Here is a 15,892-nt window from a genome sequence, read left to right as displayed (position 1 = left end):
AATTGTGCTTCACTAAATTAATTGAGTTTTTGGTAGAAGTAACAAAGAGGATTGATGAGGGCAGCGCGGTAGGTGTGATCTATATGGATTTCAGTAAGGCATTCGACAAAGTTCTGCATTGTAAACTGGTTAACAAGGTTAGATCACATGAAAAACAGGGAGAACTAGCCATTTGAATACAGAACTGGCTTGAGACAGAGGGTGGTGGTGGAGGGTTGCTTTTTGGACTGGAGGACTGTGACCAGCAGTTTGCCACAAGGATCAGTGCTGGGTCCACTGTTTTTTGTCATTTATAAAAATGATTAGGATGTGAACATAGAGGAAGTTTGCAGATGACACCTGAATTGATGATGTAATAGACACCAAGAACGGTTACCTCAGAGTACAATTGGACCATGTTCAGATAGCCCAAGGAGTGACAGATGGAATTTAATTTAGGTAAATGTGAGGTGTTGCATTTTGGAAAGGCAAATCAGAGCAGACTTATACACTTAATGGTAAGGTCCTGTGTAGTGTTGCTGAACAAAGAGACCTTGGAGTGCAGGCTCATAGTTTGTTAAAAACAGAATCGTAGATAGACAGGATAGTGAAGAAGCCATTTGATATGCTTGCCTTTATTAATTAGTGCATTGAGTATACGAGTTGGGAGGTCATGTTGCAGCTATACACGACATTGGTTATGCCAGTTGTGGAATACTGCATGCAGTTCTGGTCTCCCTGTAAAAGTAACGATGTTGTAAAACTTGAAAGGGTTCAGAAAAGATTTACAAGGATGTTGCCAGGGTTGGTGGATTTGAGCTATCGGTAGAGAGAATAGGCTGGGGCAGTTTTCCTTGAAGCATTGGAGGCTGAGGGTGATATTGTAGAAATTTATAATATCATGAGGGGCATGGAGAGGGCATAAGTTTAAGGTGAGAGGGAAAAGATTTAAAAGAAACCTAAGGGGAAACACTTTCATGCAGAGGAAGGAGCTGTCAGAGTAAGTGATGGAGGCTGGTACAATTCCAACATTTAAAAGGCATCTGGATGGGTATATGAATAGAAAGGGTTTAGAAGGACATGGGCTAATGCTGGTAAATGGCACTAGATTAATTTCGTATATCTAGTTAGCATGGGTGAGTTGGACCAAAGGGTCTGTTTCTGTGCTGTACAGCTCTATGACTCTAAGTAACTATAAGGATCAAATAAGTCACCATTTAGATCTGTTATTTTAGTCTTTGTTTTGGATTTTCAGGTACCTCATCCAGGTAACAAATGTCCCAGGTCCTCAGTTCACTGTCAGATGATCCAGTCATTATTCTCTTTTCATCTGCCAGTAGCACAAAGCCCCACACCTAGAGCAAATAAAGGAAGTAACAAAATATTTCAAGTTTACTTAACAATGTGAAATTATTCCATCTTGATTCAACAATCTACATAATTGGATAGAATTGCATTTGAATTTAAGGAAACAATTTAAAATATTTTTCAGTTAAAAAAAAACCTACATTTATTCAGTGAATGCCATAATCCAGAACAAAAGCAGAAAATGCTGGAAATACTCAGTAGGTCAGGAAGCAGAGAAGCTGTGCAGACAGTGCATCAAAACTGGAAAAAGTTACAAATGAGCAAACTTACAGCAGGACAAAATCGAGTAAAGGGGTGGAAAGGAAGAAATCAGAAATTCTGTGAAAGGGTGGAAGGCAAAAAACAATAAATGATAAAACTATAGGTGAGACAAGACAAGACATAAGAAACAGTAGAGAAGTAAATGCCCGGATTTTCTGCTGGTGAGTTAACCATTTTTGTAGAGTAAATGGGAGTTGCCATGCCACTCCACAGAAGCCCTGATGTAATTACCGGGAAATTTAAGATTCTGCTGGGCAATTTCCCTACGGCTTGAACCATTCAAAAGTATCCATTTAAATTGGACAATTCAGAGTTTTCTGCTGCAGTTCAGCAAACACTTACTCAGGAAAAGCTTGAATAATAAAAACCTATTTTATCTCCCGAGTAATTACTAACCTGACCCTCAACTCCCCCAATCCCTTACAACCTACAGACCCTAATCTGCATCTCCTCTCTCCATCTGGCCCTCAACACTTACCTCAGGCCCAGAACAAAAAGCCACATCACCAGACCTAATCTACGTTCCCACGCAGACCTCGCAGTGTGGGGCAATGCAGCAACATGCCAATGAACATGCATGGGACCTCCGAAGCACATATCTTACAGGGAACGTTGAGCCCAGCACCTATCTTCACCCCCTAGGATCGACATTTCCCCACAACTCTCTTTCATCACTTATCAGGCTCCCTTTCCATTTGGCACTCTGCCTTCTTAACCTTAAACTTAAATACTCATCCATTCACAGGAGTTGCCAAAATAGTTGTGATGCTGGACCACAACCGAATACTGTGAACAAAAAGGGTTCATGATTTTCATGAAGTTTGCCTGCACCTGATAGATTTATTAGGGGATCTGTTAGATTTAAATGACAGCACCTCATTTCTGACAGAGCTCTAGTTTGCGATCTCCTGTCGGAAATGCGGAGTTCTTTCTTAGCATAAAAAAGGAGTGAAGTTGCAATCAGTATTTGTTTGCCAATCCTCAGAAATTCAAGATCAAAGCATCTCGAGGTGTAGTAATTTTAAAAAAATTTTAACCTGTGTTTCTAATTGATCTGTTCAGAGATGTTGTTGTACACGTCTGAGGAGGTGGGACATGTAGCCACATCTCCAGCAATAACTGAATGATAACCAATAGCTGCTATTCTTTAAAAAATGAGGCCGAAGAGATTATGGCTTGCAATGAATTAATTCTATGTTGAGTCAGGAAGGCAACAAAGAGCTTAAATGCAAGATGAGATTTTTTTTCATCCACAGTGTGGAAGCTGGCCATTTGGCCCATCAAGTTCACACCGATCTTCTGAAGAACATCCAAACTAGTCCCATCCCCTCCTACCCTATCCCTGTTACCCAGCATTTAGCATAACTAATTCACCTAGCCTGCACATCCCTGAGCACTATCGGCAATTTAGCATGGCTGATCCACTTATCCTGCGTATCTTTGGACTGTGGGAGGAAACCAGAGCACCAGCAGAAACCCAGACAGACACAGGGAGAATATGCAAACTCCACACAGACAGTTGTCTGAGGCTGGAATTGAACCTGTGTCCCTAGCAGTGAGGCAGTAACGCTAATCACTGAGCTACCATCCCACCCTGTAGTTTTAATGTCATATGAATAGTGTAGCAAGCTGAGGACAAAGATATCAAGACTAGGAGTAGGGCATGCAAGAAATTACATCCATAATTTAAAAATACTGGAATCTGGACAGGATTTAAAATATGCCTACTTCATCAAAGAAATTCAGGAATTACATCTCATATTTGACTGGATGAAGCAGCTATTGTAGCATGAATTAGAATAATCCATGAGCCCAATGAAGTATACCGTCTCTTTCTGAAGGCAAACATTATGCTTGGCATATTCAAAACTAGGCAGTAGAATCTGTTCAAACATCCACAAATTGCCAAATCTCCTGCAAGGTCCATAATGACAACAACATGGAGACACTGAAAATGATCAAAATAACATTGCTGACCTCACTGCGATGACCAACCATGGTCTGGAAACAATGCTGTGTATCCAAGTCCCACCACTTAACCAACGTGTCCTTGGAACTAAAAAAAGAAATAAAATGAGGGAAAATTGCAACTTACTTAACTAATGATCATAAATTGAAGGATAAAATAATTGAATATGAAATCAGTGAACTACTGCGGTGTGCAATGAATAATTGAAAATCCTAGTACTACTTCAGTCAGCCAATCACTGCTGTGATCCAAATTTGCATTTCACTACCACTCTGTAAATCTCTAGTGACTGAATATCCCTCGCCCATCATTCTTTTGAGTTTTATAACAATCAGGTACAAAAAGAAATTCCATTCAGCTCACCCTGCCTTTTCAATTAATATTCAAGATCTGCTTTTCTCTCTTAATTTAACTCAATTTTTTTTCTCATCCTGCACCCCATCCTTGTCCATTACTGGTCGATGCCATTAATACATGAAGCAGACTTCAAAATAATAAGCATAACCACAACAAGAGCGACACTACAGTCTGTGGGAGGATCTCATCTCTCCACCAAACAATGGAATAAACTATCAAATTGAAGCCACAATATTTTAGTGAATGACTTATGACTCCAATGACTCCAACTTATGGAGCAAAGCCCTTGAGGACAGGGTGAAATAGATTAGCATTGACCCATTAAGATGCAACTTAAATAGGTTTCTTTCAGAAAAAAATCTTTATTTGGGGTTACAATATAAGATTATAATTTGAGACATGACATGTGGTAAGCATGATACGCTTGGGAGGAATGCTGTGAAATCGATTCCCTAAGTTCATCATCACCAGTAATTTCATCACACTTTTTTGAGTGTGTTGGAGTTGTTTCAATCAACCTGTTTGGACATGTAATGACAAACATCTGGGGCTGGTGGAACTTGAACACAGACTTCCTGACCCAGAAGTCGGGGCATTACCACTCCCCCATAAGACCCCTTTGATTGTGTTGCAGAGTAACCAATATTGATCGATTGCTAGGATGTGTAAACAGGGTTTACCATCTTGATATGTGACTGGCATGATCATGATTTTTTTTCTAAAGCAATTCCTACCCTAAACTCTGATGCATTGAATTTCTAACTCCATCCACCTCCACTGAATTTACTCAATTTCTATGTTACCAATATTAATAATATGGCTTGTGTTACTCTTTCTCTTTGCATCCTTACGCCTGTTTTAATTAAGATGTATTAAACAGTCTACTAATTCAGAGTCTGAAAATAATGGAATTCCATACCTTACTTTGACTTTTCTCAATATGAACCTTCGTTTATTTTTGAGAGTACAAGCTTGCCTCTGTCAATCAGTACTTTATCTTGCCTTCTCCTATTCTCTTCCCACCCATGGTGCCATGCTGCAGGACCTTGGCACATCAGAATGGTTTCTCAATTTAAAAGGAAAAACTGTAACTATTTTTCTCTTTTATTACCTGGACACCAGAAAATTTCTGCCCTTCAAAAATGCAACGTTTGTAATGGCATCTTTGTGTCCTTTCAGTCTGTATAAGCCACTCTCATTGATAATGTCCCAGATGATGATTTCTGTGTCCTGCAGTATAAGAAATGTCAGAGATTTCCCTTCAATTGAGTCATTTCAAATGAAGCTTTAATTAACATGAAAGAAGCTTTTGACTAATACCATAGATGTGTTACACATCAAGTATCAAACTAAAATTCCATACAAGTAAACTAAAAGTTGCTTTTAGATTACTTACAGTGTGGAAACAGACCCTTCGGCCCAACTAGTCCACACTGACCCTCCAAAGAGCAACCCACCCAGACTCATTCCCCTACAATTACCCGTTCACCTAACACTACAGGCAATTTAGCATGGCCAATTCATCTGCACATTTTTGGACAGTGGGAGGAAACCGGAGCACCCAGAGGAAACCCACGCAGACATGGGGAGAATATGCAAACTCCACGCAGACAGTTGCCTGAGGTGGGAATTGAACCCGGGTCTCTGGCGCTGAGGCAGCAGTACTAACCACTGCGCCACCATGCCGCTTTAAACCAACACAAAGCAACTGCACATCAGAGTGGACCTTGTTCATTGTTTAGGATAAAGGATCACCTTGAGTAAAGTAACGAGGAAGGAGAACACCTACTTTGCACACTGAAAAATGTAGTCCTTTGTACCTAAATTAGGGAGCAAGAAAATCAACATCCTCTTCTCGCAAAGGTGTTTGCAAAAGGCCAATGTAATATGGTTTGAAACAGAAACAAAACACCTGCCTTCATCTTGGAGTGAAGGTTCAGACTGGAGGATGCAGCACTGCAGCCTATGGTACAGCATGAACAACCATGTTTTACTATGGTCACCTGGTACACAATCTCACCAGCTCATCCTTCAACCCAAAAGATATCTGCATTTCTTTCCACTAAGATAAGCAGCACAGAGGAACAAAGGAATCTTGGTGTACAAATCCACAGATCCCTGAAGGTGCTAGCGCAGGAAGAGTGTGTTTTGAAGAGGGCATATGAGATGCTTGTCTTCATTAGCTGGGACGTAGAATATAGCAGCAGGGAGGTCTTGTTGTAACTTTATAAAGCATTGGTTAGGCTACAGATGTAATACTGTGTGCAGTTCTGGTCGCCACAATTTTGGGAGGATATGACTGCACTGGAGAAGCTGCAGAGGAGATTCACCAGGACAATATCTGAGATTGAAAGACTCTGTTATGGGGAGAAAATGGATAGGCTGGATTGTTTTCCCTGGTAGGGTGGGGAGCACTGAGGAATGGGAGGTTATGGAATATCTGATTAAGGTATATAAAATTATGAGAGGCACAGATAGGGTATGTTGTAAGAATCTTTTTCCCATAGCAGAGTGTCTAGGACCTGAGGGCACAAATTGCAGGTGAGGAGTAAGTGGTTTAGAGGAGATATGAGGAAATTATTTTTAAATCCAGAGAGTGCTGAAAATATGGAAGGCACTGTTTGAGAAAGTGGTAGAGGCACATACTCTCACAACATTGAAGAAGCACCTGGACCAGCATTTTAAATACCACAGCATAATAGATCATTGATCAAGTGCAGGTAACAGTAACTCAGTGGTTAGCACAGCTGCCTCACAATGCCAAGGACCCGGGTTCGATTCCAGCCTTGGGCAACTGTGTGGAGTTTGCACATTCTCCCCGTGCTCTGGTTTCCTAAAGACGTGTAGGTTAGGTGAATTGGCCGTGCTAAATTACCCATAGCGTTCAGGGATGTGTGGGTTAGTTGTACTGATTAGGCGAAGTGCAGAGTAAAAGGGTAGGGAAATGGGTCTGGTTGGGATAATCTTCGGAGGGTCAGCGTGGACTTGTTGGGCCATACTATAGGGATTCTATTCTATTCTATGATAGGCTTAATTAGTTTGGTGTATGTTGATCAGCATAGACATGGTGGGTTGAAGGGCCTGTTTCTATCCTGTGAGAGTCCAGGACATTATAAACCTGAAGAGTGTAATTTACCTTTGCCCCTGAAACAAGTCGTGCGCCAAGGCTATCATAGTTGAGAACTGTTACTGAAGCTTTGTGCCCATTGAAGATGACATTACTCTCGCCTGTCATTATATTGAAGATACGTATTGAGCCATCTTCATATCCAACTGCGAGGTGGTGTCCATCAGGAGCAGCACATAGGTAGGTTACTTCATGTTTATTGCCACGAAGAATTAATACCTGCAAATACAAAACATTAAGGCACTAAAACAAATATATCAATTCAATTATTCCTTGAAGAAACGTTTTGTAAATTCAAGCTAAAGAAATTTGAACAAAAACCCAAAAACAGTGTATAAATGTCAAGTTTCTAAGGAGAGATTTCTCACTAAAAAGGGGCTGACATTCGTATGTGTAATATTTCAGAAGGGCTGATCAGGAACTGCCACTGGCAAACCCACCTGCAAAAGCAGGACAAAACTGTGCAGCCATAACCTTGACATCACAAGTGCACAGACATGAGGAGTTGCCCTTTGAATGGTGTGCTATTCTACAATTTAATTAGGTAGGTTTCCAGCAAGGTGATTTTGAATGCCACAGTAAATGGGCGTTTATAAAGAGTTTAGATTTTTTGGCTACAATTCAGGGCTTGACTTATACATGAGTTTTATGAAAAAGAATTATTTTTGGTCAAAAGTAAGGAGTTCACCTTTAGAAAAGATCGATCATTACTTGATTATGTACGGTATCCTTTCTCTCGTATTAAACAGTGTTTGTGACTAAAAGTTGATTGCTCAGTTTGATCATGTATATGCACTAAAACTTTACAGGATGTTAAACTAACCTTCTCTCCTTTTCGAATATCCCAAATGAAAACATGTTCACATGCAGCAACAGCCACATATCGGCCTCGCTCTCCTCGCAGCTGTACAAAAGTAATATTCGCTTTCTGACTTGCAATGACTCCAAAAACTGCACTGGCAACATAGCGTAGGTACTGCTTAGTCAAGCCCATGACAAAGGTTTTAGCTTAACACAAGCAGTTTAAAGATCTGCTGAAATAAAAATACCAAACATATCAATGAAACTCAATAATTTGGAACATTCCTGAAGAAGGGCTTATGCCCGAAACGTCGATTCTCCTGCTCCTTGGATGCTCCCTGACCCGCTGCGCTTTTCCAGCAACACATTTTCAACAATATTCTAGTTTTCCCAACTGACAGCAAAGGAAAATTGAGTAATTCTATAGATGGAAAATAAATATATTCAGGTGAACTAATGTAACTTTCAAAATCTGTCAAATGTTCAGATTTCTCTCAACCAATTAATTTGTTCTGTAGCAATGGAGTTTTCCAGTCAAATGTCATCTCACATTTGTTAGCCCAAGTTTGGATGTCTCATGCATTTGTTCATAAGAAAACATGTCAATTTCTCACAATGACAATGCAGGTAAGGCAACTGATTAAAAAACACTGATAAGTGAGACAACTGTACTGCATCGAGGGAAGTTAGCAACAGTGTGATGATTGACCTCAAAGAACAGAATATCTGTCTGTTCATTTGGTATAACTCCAGCCACTAACATCTTCAAACATACTGAGGTCAGGGTTGCTCATCTCACAGACCCTTACCCTCAACAATCCTGAAAAGGCAGTACCTTATCCATATGATGACTCTTCAATCTAGAGTAACTAATCCCATGTCAAATGGGAGTACAAATTGAGACATCCTTTATATAAAGTAGCAGAACAAGTAGACCCATGACATTTAGAATTTACTTCAGAGAAGTATGAAGCGATGTGTTTGGGCAGAAGGTGTACATGGGGACAATAATGACATAATTGCTCAGTTCTAAAGGGTTTGGAAGGACAGATTTGCAACTTGCACACAAGATACTGAAGGAGACAGGCCATCCTGAGTAGATGGAAAATCATATCAAAATTTGGATTTCAAACCTTGATTGGCAATCAATGACTTACAGGAAATTTGACAGGCATTTAAATCAAACTTGTAGGGCTATGAGGACAGAACAGACTAACATGATTATCAGATAGCTCCATGGAGAGTCAACACAGACTTGATGGGACAAACTCCCCCATTTCTCTACCACAATGAGTTTGTTGCACACTCTCCTAGAATCAATAAACTCACTCCACATAAAATAGGACTCGAGCATGCATTCACTCCCAGTTCCTTAATCCAAACATCCCCCAAGGGGGCATAGCTTTAAATTAAGGGGGGGTAGATATAGGACTGATGTTAGGGGTAGGTTCTTCACTCAGCGAGTCGTAAGTTCATGGAATGCCCTGCCAGTAGCAGTAGTGGACTCTCCCTCTTTATGGGTATTTAAGCGGGCATTGGATAGGTATATGGAGGATAGTGGGTTAGTGTAGGTTAGGTGGGCTTTGATCGGCGCAACATCGAGGGCTGAAGGGCCTGTACTGCGCTGTCTTCTTCTATGTTCTATGTTCTATGTACACACCAAACCACAACCTCTCTCTCACCCACACCCTAAACCTCAACTTCTCTCCTCTAAATTTCAAACAATACCTTCCCTGCACCATTCATTCCCCATCTCCCTCCCCGACCTGGTTCCATCCCTCCAGAAAGTCCATTCCCAATCCAACTCTCCCACCCCAGCACAATCCTCTTCCATTTGCACATAGTCCTTGCAATCTCTGCCACCCAACGGTTCTCCTTCTCCTCCATATTCCTCTTTCTCCATTCCCCCATTCCCTATCTCACTCCCTATCTCATTCCCCATTTTTCTCCCTCCATCTCTTCCTATTTGCCCCCTCCCTCTCTCGGCCCCCAATTCTTCCCTCTCTTTATTCCCCTAATCCCTCTCTCACTCCCTCTCTCTCTAATCCCCTGTTCTCTCTCGCACTTCCTCCCTCTTTATTCCCCTGTTCTCTCACATTCTCTCTCTCTCGTGCTATTCCCTGTTCCTTCCCTCTCTCTATTCACCCATTCCCTCTTTCACTCCCTCTCTATTTCCCCATTCGATCTGACTCTCCCTGTCTCTCCATACCCCCATTCCCTCTCTCACACTCTCCCCATTCCCTCCTCTGTCCGCCCCCATTGCCCCTCTCTGTCTCAATCCCCTCACTTACTGTCTCTCACTCTCTATTCTCCCATTCTCTCTCTCTCCCTCTCTCTATTCCCCTAGCTGTCTCTAGTCCCCCATTCCCTCTCACCCTCTGATTACCCATTACCCTCTCCCTCTATTCCCCCATTCCCATCCGCTCTCTATTCCCCCATTCCCCCTCCCTCTCTCTATTCCCCCTCTCTCCCTCCCTCTCCCCATTCCCCTCACTCACTATTCACCTCTCTCACTCCCTCCTCCCCATTCCACCTCTCACTACCCCCCTCCCCATTCCCCCTCTCACTCCCCCCCATTCTCCCTCTCACTCCCCCATTCCCACCCCTCTCTCTCCCCCCATTCCCACCCCTCTCTCTCCCCCCATTCCCCCCCTCTCTCCCCCATTCCCCCCTCTCTCTCCACCCATTCCCCCCCCTCTCTCCACCCATTCCCCCCCCTCTCTCCCCCCATTCCCCCCCTTGCTCTCCCCCCATTCCCCCCTCTCTCTCTCTCTTCCCCATTCCCCCTCTCTCTCTCCCCCATTCCACCTCTCTCTCTCTCCCCCATACCCCCCTCTCTCTCTCCCCCCATACCCCCCTCTCTCCCCCATACCCCCCTCTCTCACCCCCTTCCACCCTCTCCCCCCCTCTCTCACCCCCCTTCCCCCCCTCTCCCCCCTTCCACCCTTCTCCCCCCACCCCATTCCCCCTCTCACTCCCCCCTCCCCATTCCCCCTCTCACTCCCCCCTCCCCATTCCCCCTCTCACACCCCCCTCCCCATTCCCCCTCTCACTCCCCCCCCCATTCCCCCTCTCACTCCCCCCTCCCCATTCCCCCTCTCACTCCCCCCTCCCCATTCCCCCTCTCACTCCCCCCTCCCCATTCCCCCTCTCACTCCCCCCTCCCCATTCCCCCTCTCACTCCCCCCTCCCCATTCCCCCTCTCACTCCCCCCCTCCCCATTCCCCCTCTCACTCCCCCCTCCCCATTCCCCCTCTCACACCCCCCTCCCCATTCCCCCTCTCACACCCCCTCCCCATTCCCCCTCTCACTCCCCCCTCCCCATTCCCCCTCTCACACCCCCCTCCCCATTCCCCCTCTCACACCCCCCTCCCACTCCCCCCTCCCCATTCCCCCTCTCACTCCCCCCTCCCCATTCCCCCTCTCACTCCCCCCTCCTCTCTCTATTCACCTCTCTCCCTCCCTCTCCCCATTCCCCTCACTCACTATTCACCTCTCTCACTCCCTCCTCCCCATTCCACCTCTCACTACCCCCCTCCCCATTCCCCCTCTCACTCCCCCCCATTCTCCCTCTCACTCCCCCCCATTCCCACCCCTCTCTCTCCCCCCATTCCCCCCCCACTCTCTCCACCCATTCCCCCCCCCTCTCTCCCCCCATTCCCCCCCTTGCTCTCCCCCCATTCCCCCCTCTCTCTCTCTTCCCCATTCCCTCTCTCTCTCTCCCCCATTCCCCCTCTCTCTCTCCCCCATACCCCCCTCTCTCTCTCCCCCCATACCCCCCTCTCTCCCCCATACCCCCCTCTCCCCCCCTTCCAACCCTTCTCCCCCCCCCCCCATTCCCTCTCTCTCTCTCCCTCCCCATTCCCTCTCTCTCTCTCCCTCCCCATTCCCTCTCTCTCTCTCTCCCTCCCGATTCCCTCTCTCTCTCCCTCCCCATTCTCTCTCTCTCTCTCTCCCCATTCCCCCCCTCTCTCTCTCTCCCCATTCTCCCCCCCCTCTCTCTCTCTCTCTCCCCATTCCCCGTCTCTCTGTCTTCCCCATTCCCTCTCTCTCTCTCTCCCCCCATTCCCCTTCTCTCTCTCTCTCCCGCATTCCCCCCCTCTCTCTCCCCATTCCCCCCCTCTCTCTCCCCATTCCCCCCCTCTCTCTCCCCATTCCCCCCTCTCTCTCTCTCTCCCATTCCCCCCCTCTCTTTCTCCCCCATTCCCCCCCTCTCTCTCTCTCTCTCCCCATTCCCCCCCTCTCTCTCTCCCCATTCCCTCCCTCTCTCTCTCCCCATTCCCTCCCTCTCTCTCTCCCCATTCCCCCCCCCCCTCTCTCTCTCCCCATTCCCCCCCTTCTCTCTCTCCCCATCCCCCCCCCCTCTCCCCATTCCCCCCCTCTCTTTCTCCCCCATTCCCCCCCTCTCTCTCTCTCCCCATTTCCCCCCCTCTTTCTCCCCCATTCCCCCCCTCTCTTTCTCCCCCATTCCCCCCCTCTCTCTCTCTCCCCATTCCCCGCCTCTCTTTCTCCCCCATTCCCCCCCTCTCTCTCTCTCTCCCATTCCCCCCCTCTCTCTCTCCCCATTCCCTCTCTCTCTCTCCCCATTCCTCTCTCTCTCTCTTTCTCTCTCCCCATTCCCTCTCTCTCTCTCCTCCCATTCCTCCCTCTCTCTCTCCCTCCCCATTCCCCCTCTCTCTCTCTCTCCCTCCCCATTCCCTCTCTCTCTCTCCCTCCCCATTCCCTCTCTCTCTCTCTCTCTCTCCCTCCCCATTCCCTCTCTCTCTCTCTCTCTCCCTCCCCATTCCCTCTCCCTCTCTCTCCCTCCCCATTCCCTCTCTCTCTCTCTCCCTCCCTCCCCATTCCCTCTCTCTCTCTCTCTCTCTCTCCCTCCCCATTCCCTCTCTCTTCTCTCTCCCTCCCCCCCCATTCCCTCTCTCTCTCTCCCTCCCCTTTCCCTCTCTCTCTCTCTCTCTCCCTCCCCATTCCCTCTCTCTCTCTCTCCCTCCCCATTCTCTCTCTCTCTCTCTCTCTCCCCATTCGCCCCCTCCTCTCTCTCTCTCTCTCCCCCCCCCCCCATTCCCCTTCTCTCTCTCTCCCCCCATTCCCCCCCTCCTCTTCCCATTCCCCCCCTCTCTCTCTCTCTCCCATTCCCCCCCTCTCTTTCTCCCCCATTCCCCCCCTCTCTCTCTCCCCATTCCCCCCCTCTCTCTCTCTCCCCATTCCCCCCCCTCTCTCTCTCCCCATTCCCCCCCTCTCTCTCTCTCCCCATTCCCCCCCCTCTCATCTCTCCCCATTCCCCCCCCTCTCTCTCTCTCCCCATTCCCCCCCCTCTCTCCCCATTCCCCCCCTCTCTCTCTCTCCCCATTCCCCCCCCCTCTCTCCCCATTCCCCCCCTCTCTCTCTCTCTCCAATTCCCCCCTCTCTTTCTCCCCCATTCCCCCCCTCTCTCTCTCCCCATTCCCCCCCTCCCTCTCTCCCCATTCCCCTCCCTCTCTCCCCATTCCCCCTCTCTCTCTCTCTCTCCCCCATTCCCCCCCCTCTCTCTCCCCATTCCCCCCCCTCTCTTCCCATTCCCCCCCTCTCTCTCTCTCTCCCATTCCCCCCCTCTCTTCTCACCCATTCCCCCCCCTCTCTCTCTCCCCATTCCCCCCCTCTCTCTCTCTCCCCCATTCCCCCCCCTCTCTCCCCATTCCCCCCCCTCTCTCTCTCCCCATTCCCCCCCCTCTCTCTCTCTCCCCATTCCCCCCCTCTCTCTCTCTCCCCATTCCCCCCCCTCTCTCTCTCCCCATTCCCCCCCCCTCTCTCTCTCCCCATTCCCCCCCCTCCTCTCTCTCCTCCCATTCCCCCCCCCCTCTCTCTCTCCCTATTCCCCCCCCCTCTCTCTCTCCCCATTCCCCCCTCTCTCTCTCCCCATCCCCCCCTCTCTCTCTCCCCATTCCCCCCCACTCTCTCTCTCCCCATTCCCCCCCTCTCTCTCTCCCCCATTCCCCCCTCTCTCTCTCTCCCCATTCCCCCACTCTCTCTCTCCCCATTCCCCCACTCTCTCTCTCTCCCCCATTCCCCCCCTCTCTCTCTCTCCCCATTCCCCCCCCTCTCTCTCTCCCCATTCCCCCCCCCTCTCTCTCTCCCCCATTCCCCCCCCCCTCTCTCTCTCTCCCCATTCCCCCCCCTCTCTCTCCCCATTCCCCCCCCTCTCTCTCCCCATTCCCCCCTCTCTCTCTCTCCCCCATTCCCCCCCCTCTCTCTCCCCATTCCCCCCTCTCTCTCTCTCCCCATTCCCCCCCTCTCTCTCTCTCTCTCCCATTCCCCCCTCTCTTCTCCCCCATTCCCCCCCTCTCTCTCTCCCCATTCCCCCCCCTCTCTCTCCCCATTCCCCCCCCTCTCTCTCTCTCCCCATTCCCCCCCTCTCTCTCTCTCCCCATTCCCCCCTCTCTCTCTCTCCCCATTCCCCCTCTCTTCCTCCCCCATTCCCCCCCCTCTCTCTCTCTCTCCCCATCCCCCCCTCTCTCTCTCCCCATTCCCTCTCTCTCTCTCCCCATTCCCTCTCTCTCTCTCTTCTCTCTCCCCATTCCCTCTCTCTCTCTCCCTCCCCATTCCCTCCCTCTCTCTCTCCCTCCCCATTCCCCCTCTCTCTCTCTCTCCCTCCCCATTCCCTCTCTCTCTCTCCCCTCCCCATTCCCTCTCTCTCTCTCTCTCTCTCCCTCCCCATCCCTCTCTCTCTCTCTCCTCCCTCCCCATTCCCTCTCCCTCTCTCTCCCTCCCCATTCCCCCTCTCTCTCCCTCCCCATTCCCCTCTCTCTCTCTCCCTCCCTCCCCATTCCCCTCTCTCTCTCTCTCTCTCTCCCTCCCCATTCCCTCTCTCTCTTCTCTCTCCCTCCCCCCCCATTCCCTCTCTCTCTCTCCCCCCCTTCCCTCTCTCTCTCTCTCTCTCCCTCCCCATTCCCTCTCTCTCTCTCTCCCTCCCCATTCTCTCTCTCTCTCTCTCTCTCCCCATTCGCCCCCTCTCTCTCTCTCTCTCTCTCCCCCCCCCCCATTCCCCTTCTCTCTCTCTCCCCCATTCCCCCCCTCTCTCTTCCCATTCCCCCCCTCTCTCTCTCTCTCCCATTCCCCCCCTCTCTTTCTCCCCCATTCCCCCCCTCTCTCTCTCCCCATTCCCCCCCTCTCTCTCTCTCTCCCCATTCCCCCCCCTCTCTCTCTCCCCATTCCCCCCCTCTCTCTCTCTCCCCATTCCCCCCCGCTCTCTCTCTCCCCATTCCCCCCCCTCTCTCTCTCTCCCCATTCCCCCCCTCTCTCTCCCCATTCCCCCCCTCTCTCTCTCTCCCCATTCCCCCCCCTCTCTCTCCCCATTCCCCCCCTCTCTCTCTCTCTCCCATTCCCCCCCTCTCTCTCTCTCTCCCATTCCCCCCCTCTCTTTCTCTCCCCATTCCCCCCCTCTCTCTCTCCCCATTCCCCCCCTCTCTCTCCCCATTCCCCTCCCTCTCTCCCCATTCCCCCCCTCTCTCTCTCCCCATTCCCCCCCCTCTCTCTCTCCCATTCCCCCCCTCTCTCTCTCCCCATTCCCCCCCCTCTCTCTCTCTCCCCATTCCCCCCCCTCTCTCTCTCCCCATTCCCCCCCTCTCTCTCTCCCCATTCCCCCCCTCTCTCTCTCCCCATTCCCCCCCTCTCTCTCTCCCCATTCCCCCCCCTCTCTCTCTTCCCCTATTCCCCCCCCCTCTCTCTCTCTCCCCATTCCCCCCCTCTCTCTCTCTCCCCATTCCCCCCTCTCTCTCTCTCCCCATTCCCCCCCTCTCTCTCTCTCCCCATTCCCCCCCTCTCTCTCTCTCCCATTCCCCCCCCCTCTCTCTCTCCCAATTCCCCCCACCTCTCTCTCTCCCCATTCCCTCCCCTCTCTCTCTCTCCCCATTCCCCCCCCTCTCTCTCTCTCCCCATTCCCCCCCGCTCTCTCTCTCTCCCCATTCCCCCCCTCTCTCTCTCTCCCCATTCCCCCCCTCTCTCTCTCTCCCCATTCCCCCCCTCTCTCTCTCTCTCCCATTCCCCCCCTCTCTCTC

General features: G+C 49.3%; 1 protein-coding gene across 2 annotated transcripts in view; it reads right to left on the bottom strand.

Annotated features, from left to right (window-relative positions):
- wdr3 (WD repeat domain 3) overlaps positions 1-15,892 on the bottom strand; it is an 80,867-nt gene that overhangs the window by 54,667 nt on the left and 10,308 nt on the right. The window contains exons 2-6 of one of the 2 annotated variants that reach the window (XM_072585240.1): positions 7,885-8,092; positions 7,071-7,280; positions 5,046-5,164; positions 3,586-3,664; positions 1,239-1,334 (exon numbers count right to left, since the gene is read on the bottom strand). In XM_072585240.1, coding sequence (XP_072441341.1) covers positions 1,239-1,334; positions 3,586-3,664; positions 5,046-5,164; positions 7,071-7,280; positions 7,885-8,055 — 675 coding nt within the window. In that variant the 5' untranslated portion in view covers positions 8,056-8,092. Of the gene's footprint in view, positions 1-1,238; positions 1,335-3,585; positions 3,665-5,045; positions 5,165-7,070; positions 7,281-7,884; positions 8,096-15,892 lie in introns of both variants that reach the window. The other variant, XM_072585239.1, reaches the window with a different exon arrangement.

The sequence above is a fragment of the Chiloscyllium punctatum genome, chromosome 15 (genome assembly GCF_047496795.1).
Source record: "Chiloscyllium punctatum isolate Juve2018m chromosome 15, sChiPun1.3, whole genome shotgun sequence".
Classification (NCBI taxonomy): domain Eukaryota; kingdom Metazoa; phylum Chordata; class Chondrichthyes; order Orectolobiformes; family Hemiscylliidae; genus Chiloscyllium; species Chiloscyllium punctatum.
Note: the sequence above shows the minus strand (reverse complement) of the source record. Positions and strands in the feature narration are given on the sequence as shown.